Here is a 7,075-nt window from a genome sequence, read left to right as displayed (position 1 = left end):
AGACGGAGTCTCGCTCTGTCGCCCAGGCTGGAGTGCAGTGGCCGGATCTCAGCTCACTGCAAGCTCCGCCTCCTGGGTTTATGCCATTCTCCTGCCTCAGCCTCCTGAGTAGCTGGGACTACAGGTGCCCGCCACCACGCCCAGCTAGTTTTTTGTATTTTTTTTTTAGTAGAGACGGGGTTTCACCATGTTAGCCAGGATGGTCTTGATCTCCTGACCTCATGATCTGCCCATCTCGGCCCTTCCCAAAGTGCTGGGATTACAGGCTTGAGCCACTGCGCCCGGCCACATACACAATCTTACTGTACTCTCTGGAGATCAGGAAATATGATGAAAGAGTGTTGAAGACTTACATTTCAAAAGACTAGGCAGTCAAAAGGATATTCTTATTTTAAAAAGGAAAAAGTAACAGCAAAAGACTAGGCAGAATCAGTACAAGGAGTTCTTTGAGGGCGGGGTAGAAGGAATACTCATTTCATATGACTAAAATTAGAGTTTCCTTGAATCTCAACCCTCTTCAGTCTGCCTTCCTTCTAGACTCAAAAAGCTAGGTATTTGCCTTTTGGAATTTGTGGTTTGAAACTTGTAGAGTACTGCTTTCAGCCTTGTCAAAGGCAACAAGTGATTAAGAAAAGCAGTGTACGACCTAGCAGCAGTAGGCAAATGTATGATTAAAGATATGTAACCATAGCAGCTGTTGGCTCAGAGAAAAACTTAGTCATTTCTTATTAGCTCTCATCTCCCTCCCTCCTTACTTTCTGTTCCACTTTCCCTGCTTCTTTATTCTTCCTTCTTCTCCTTGTCCTTCTCTTTCTTCTCCTCCTCCTCCTCCTCCACCTTCTTCCTCTCCTCCTCCTCCTCGTTTTTTTTTTTTTGGTTTATTTTTTGTTGTTTGGGTTTTTTTTTTTTTGACCGCCTTGCTCTATTGCTCAGGCTGGAGTGCAGTAGTGCAATCATAGCTCACTGCAGTCTTGAACTCCCAGGCTCCGGCGACCCTCCAACCTCAGCCTCCTGAGTAGCTGGGACTGCAGGCATGCACCACCACAACCAACTAATATTTTTATTATTTGTAGAGAACAAGGTCTCTCTATGTTGCGTAGGCTGGTCTTGAATTCCTGGGCTCAAGGGATCCTCCCGCCTCAGCCTCCCACAGTGCTGGGATTATAGGCCTGAGCCACCATCCCCAGCTTCATTTCTTTATCTCACTTCCTCTTCTCTGTCTCTCTCTTTCTTTGACTTGGTCTAATTTGTCTTATCCTTTGTAAATTTTTCAAGACTTTTTTTTTTTTTTTTTTTGAGATGGAGTATCACTTGTTGCAGTGGTGCAATCTCGGCTCACTGCAAGCTCTGCCTCCCGGGTTCACGCCATTCTCCTGCCTCAGCCTCCTGAGTAACTGGGACTACAGGCGCCCGCCACCACACCCAGCTAATTTTTTGTATTTTTAATAGAGACGAAGTTTCACCGTGTTAGCCAGGATGGCCTCGATCTCTCCTGACCTTGTGATCCACCTGCCTTGGCCTCCCAAAGTGCTAGGATTACGGGTGTGAGCCTCTGCTCCCGCCTGACTTTTTTTTTTTTTAAGAGACTGGATCTCACTGTTGGCCAAGCTGGTCTCAAACTCCTGGACTCAAGTGATTCTACCCATCAGACTTCCAAGTAGCTGGGACTATAGGTGGGCACCATTGCATCCAGCTCTAATTCTTCAGGTCTTTCTGGTTTTTCTCCACTTCCCTCTCTCTGCAAATGCCATTATTAAATGTAGCCCCCCCAAAAAGGCAAAGAACTAAACAAGATAAAAGCAAAACAGTTTATTCTAGTAACCTATAAACATTACATTTTAAATTATATGAATTGTCTAAGTCTGTAGTTTGTCTTTAACTCTGCCACTATGGTGCTTTACATACTTAGGAACTTTAAAAATCTTTTGAATGATTATTGGGATGAAATACTGGGTTTTAGTGTCTAGAATCCAAAGCAAAGCAGTTATGCAGCTATGGAAGTGATACACTTGTTCACTGATTTCTTGATTACTCAAGATAGAAGGAGTTTGTTATTATATGCAGACTCTCATTTAAATATATAAAACATATATATATATTTTTAAAACATGAGCCTGGCCAACATGGTGAAACCCCATCTCTACTAAAAATACAAAAATTAGCTGGGCATGGTGGCGCACGCCTGTAATCCCAGCTACTCAGGGGGCTGAGACAGGAGAATCACTTGAACCTGGGAGATGGAGGTTACAGTGAGCCAAGATCGCACCACTGCACTCCAGCCTGGGTGACAGAGTGAGACTGCATCTCAAAAATAGAATTAAAAAATAAATAAGAAAGTAACCTTCTGGTGCCTTAGTTCCTACCATGGCTTAGAATGAAAGAGGTTCCTAGGTGAAGGTGAGTTGCTGATGTGGGAAAAAACAGGATTTTTTTACTTTATTTAAAAACAAAACAGTGACAACATATTAGCTAAAGCCCTCATTTAGATTGTTTTAAAATTACAAAATAATACATGGTCATTATAGAAATGAGTGCAAATAATACAGATTCTGGAGGAATCTCTAGGAAGGCTACCTATCAGGTACTATGCTCATGACCTGGGTGATGGGATTATTATTCCTTTGAAGGCTGCCTGTTTGTATCTTTTGCCTGTTTTTTAATTGGGTTATTTGGTTTTTGTTAAATTGTTTAAGTTTACTATAGATTCTGGATATTAGACCTTTATTGAATGCAAGTTTGTGAATATTTTTCTTGCTTTCTGTAGGTTGTCTCAGCCTGTTGCTACTTTTTTTTTTTTTTTTTTTTTTTTTTTTTGCTGTGCAGAAGCTCTTTAGTTTAATTAGGTCCCACTTGTCTCTTTTCTTTATGTTGCAATTGCTTCTGGGGACTTATACATTCTTTGCCAAGTGTATTAGTTTGTTTTCACACTGCTGATAAAGACATACCCGATACTGGGCAAACAAAAGAAAGAGGTTTAATGGACTTAACAGTCCACGTGGCTGAGAAAGCCCCACAGTCATGGCCGAAGGTGAAAGGCATGTCTCACATGGCGACAGACAAGAGAAGACAGCTGTGCAGGGAAACTCCCCTTTTAAAAACCATCAGATCTCATGAGACTTATTCACTATCACAAGAACAGCATGGGAAAGACCTACCCCCATGATTCAACTACCTCCCACCAGGTCCCTCGCAAAACACATGGGAATTAAAGATGAGATTTGGGTGGGGACACAGCCAAACCATATCACCAAGGCTGAACCCAGAATTTCTTAGGTTTTTCTTCTGGGGTTTTTATTGTTTTAGGTATTACATAAGACTTTAATCTATCTTGAGTTAATTTTTGTTTATGGTGAAAGGAAAGGGTCCAATTTCAATCTTCTGCATATGGTCAGCCAGCTATCCTGACACCACTTATTGAATAGGGAGTCCTTTCTCTTTCGTCTGTTATTGCTGACTTTGCCGAAGATCCGGTGGTTGTAGGTGTGTGGCTTTATTTCTGCATTCTCTATGCTGTTCCATTGGTCTATGTGTCTGTTTTTATACCAACATACCAGTACCATGCTGTTTCGGTTACTATAGCCTTGTAGTATAGTTTGAAGTTGGGTGATGTGATACTTCCAGCTTTGCTTTCTTCGCTTAAGATTGCTTTGGTGATTCATGCTCTTTTTCGGTTCTGTATATGAATTTTAGAATAATTTTTCTAATTCTGTCAAAAATGGTTTTGGTAGTTTTATAGGAATAGCATTGAATCTGTGAATTGCTTTGGACAGTACAGCCATTTTAACTATTGATTCCTCCTATCCACGAGGATGGAATGTTTTTCCATTTGTTTATGTCATCTCTGATTTCTTTCAGTAGTGTTTTGTAATTCTCATTGTAGAGATCTTTTACCTCCTTGGTAAGCTGTATTCCTAGGTTTCTGTGTGTGTTGTTGTGTGGCTATTATAAATGAGATTGTGTTCTTGATTTGGCTCTCAGCTTGGATGTTATTGGTGTATAGAAATGTTACTGAGCGGGCCAGGCGCAGTGGCTCAAGCCTGTAATCCCAGCACTTTGGGAGGCTGAGATGGGCAGATCACGAGGTAAGGAGATCCTGGCTAACATGGTGAAACCCTGTCTCTACTAAAAAAATACAAAAAAAAACTAGCCAGGCGAGGTGGCAGGCACCTGTAGTCCCAGCTACTTGGGAGACTGAGGCAGGGGAATGGTGTGAACCCGGGAGGCGCAGCTTGCAGTGAGCTGAGATCCGGCCACTGCACTCCAGCCTGGGCAACAGAGCGAGACTCTGTCTCAAAAAAAAAAAAAAAAAGAAAAGAAAAAAGAAATGTTACTGAGCTTTATACATTAATCTTCTATCTCTATCTTGAAACTTTACTGAAGTTATTTATTAGTTCTGAGAGCCTTCTAGCAGAGTCTATGGGGTTTTTGAGATATAACATTATATTGACTGCAAAGAGAGATAATTGACTTCCTCTGTTTCTATTTGGATGCCTTTTATTTTTTTCTGTTGCCTGATTGTTCTGGTTAGGATTTCCAATACTGTGTTGAATAGTGGTAGTGAGAATGGGAATCCTTGTTTTGTTTCAGTTCTCAAGGGGAATGCTTCTAGCTTTTGCCTATTCAGTATGGTGTTGGCTGTGGGTTTGTCATAGATGGCTCTTATTTTGAGGTATCTTCCTTTGATCCCTAATTTATTAAAAGTTTTTAACATGAAGTGATGTTGAATTTTGTCAAAAGCCTTTTCTGTATCTATTGAGATGATCATGTGGTTTTTTTAAGTCTGTTTATGTGGTGAATAACCTTTATTAATATGCATATATTGAACCAATCTTGCACCCCAGGAATAAAAGCCCACTTGATTGTAGTGGATAACTTTTTGATGTGCTAGTGTTGTCCTTATAGCTTCTGATACTTTTTTCCTTGAGGTTCTGTAGATAGTAAATTTCTAAGTTATTCATATGTAAAAATGACTTTATTATCCCTCATACTTAGTTAACCCCTTGCCTACTCATGTAATTCTTGGTTCAGAATAACTTCCTTCAGAATTTAGAAGGCTTTGGTGTGTTTTTTTCTGTCTTCCAGCATTATTGATGAAATACTTGATACCAACTTGATTCTTCTACTTTTGTAGGTAACCAGTTGTTTCTCTCTAGAAACTTTTGTGGTCTTTTCTGTATCCTTAGTGGTTAGATGTTGTTGTTGTTTTGTTTTTTTTTGTTTTTTTTTTTAATTCTTTGTGCCTGCCACTCAGAAGACCCTTTCAGTTTGGAAAAAAACAGATAAATTTTCATCTATTATTTTTGCCACTTTTTTTTCTCCTGTTTTGTCTCCATTCTTTTCTGAGATTCCTGTTAGAAACATGCTGGAGCCAGGCATGGTGGCTCACGCCTGTAATCCTGGCACTTCGGGAGACCTATGCAGGTGGATCACCTGAGGTCAGGAGTTCGAGACCAGCCTGGCCAACATGTCGAAACCTCATTTCTACTAAAAATGCAAAAATTAGCTGGGCATGGTGGTGAGCACCTGTAATCTCAGCTACTCTGCAGGCTGAGGCAGGAGAATCACTTGAACCCGGAGACGGAGGTTGTGGTGAGCTAAGATTGTGATACTGCACTCCAGCCTAGGTGACAGAGCAAGGTTCCATCTCTCTTTTTTTTTTTTTTCCTTTGAGATGGAGTCTTGCTCTGTCACCCAGGTTGGAGTGGAGTGGCCCTGCAATCTTGGCTGACTGCAACGTCGGCCTCCCAGAGTCAAGTGATTCTCCTGCCTCAGTCTCCCAAGTAGCTGGGATTACAGGCACTTGCCACCATGTCTAGCTAATTTTGTGTTTTTAATAGAGACGGGGTTGTGCCATATCCAAAAGCTTTCATATCCAAAAGCTCAACAGAATCTAACTATAGTCTGTCCCAATTCCATATTACCAAAAGAGCAAATCTCATTGCCCTAACTTGGCTTATGCTTGGCCCAGTCAGCTGTGGCAGAGGAGTCACATGGTCTATACCCATTCATCATGGGACACTGGGGAAGACTTTAAAAAATAGTCAAATTTGAGCACTGATTACTGAAATTAATTAGGTGGGTAGCTAGTTAATTCTACAATAAAAAATTCCTATTAAAGCTATTATCCAATAATGAAGTCACTACATGCATTGCTATGGAACAAAAGAAAAGTACAAATAATAGCAGAGATGTCCAGCTTTCTACTGAAAAAATTCGTAAATGTTTTCATTTCCCCAAAATCTTTAAAATATCAGGAAACAGGACAATGCTCGGAATGCAAAATGAAGCAAAGCTGTTAGTTAACAGTGGCAATTCTCATTATGGAACTGAAAATTAAGAGTTCCCATGAGCACAAAACATAAATAATTCTTAAATCATCCTAACTTTATTTGTCTTTGTTCTATTCTGCAATTTATTGACAGTGGATAAGTGGTGATATTACCCATTCTGTCCAAGCAAAGTTTTCAGCTCAGAATTGAGGTTTTATGTTGCTTGAGAATCTAATCACCTCAGGTCAAACCTTCAGGTGACAGTACAGTCTTTTCCTATGATAGTAATTCTAAAATATAAACTGCTAAGAAAATTAAAATGAGAAATGAGTTTGGGAAGATGAAAATGTTTTGAAGATAGATGGTAGTGATGGTTGCACAACGTTACTGTACTTAATGCCACTGAATCATACACTTAAAAATGGTTAAAACGGACAAGTGTGGGGACTCATGTCCGTAATCACAGTTATTCGGGAGGCCATGGCAGGAGGATCACTTCAACCCAGGAGTTTAAGATCATCTGGGGCAACATAAGAAGACTCTGTCTCTTCAAAAAATAAAAGAAATTAGCCATTCAAGACCAACCTGACTAACACGGAGAAGCTGCATCTCTACTTAAAATACAAAATTAGCTGGGTGTGGTGGTGCATGCCTGTAATCCCAGCTACTCGGGAGGCTGAGGCAGGAGAATCGCCTGAACCTGGGAGGCGGAAGTTGCAGTGAGCCGAGATCACGCCATTGCACTCCAGCCTGGGCAACAAGAGCAAAACTCCGTCTCTCAAAAAAAAAGAAAGAAAGAAAAAGAA

The 7,075-nt window shown here is 40.6% G+C and overlaps 1 protein-coding gene across 1 annotated transcript in view; it reads left to right on the top strand.

The window, feature by feature from the left end:
• LOC105538409 (chromosome unknown open reading frame, human C4orf29) overlaps positions 1 to 7,075 on the top strand; it is a 67,219-nt gene that overhangs the window by 33,911 nt on the left and 26,233 nt on the right. The window contains exon 5 of the mRNA XM_011978260.1: positions 5,083 to 5,127. Coding sequence (XP_011833650.1) covers positions 5,083 to 5,127 — 45 coding nt within the window. The remainder of the gene's footprint in view (positions 1 to 5,082; positions 5,128 to 7,075) is intronic.

This window comes from Mandrillus leucophaeus, unplaced genomic scaffold, assembly GCF_000951045.1.
Source record: "Mandrillus leucophaeus isolate KB7577 unplaced genomic scaffold, Mleu.le_1.0 Scaffold191, whole genome shotgun sequence".
In the NCBI taxonomy this organism is placed as follows: Eukaryota; Metazoa; Chordata; class Mammalia; order Primates; family Cercopithecidae; genus Mandrillus; species Mandrillus leucophaeus.
This window is presented reverse-complemented; position numbering and strand designations above follow the sequence as displayed.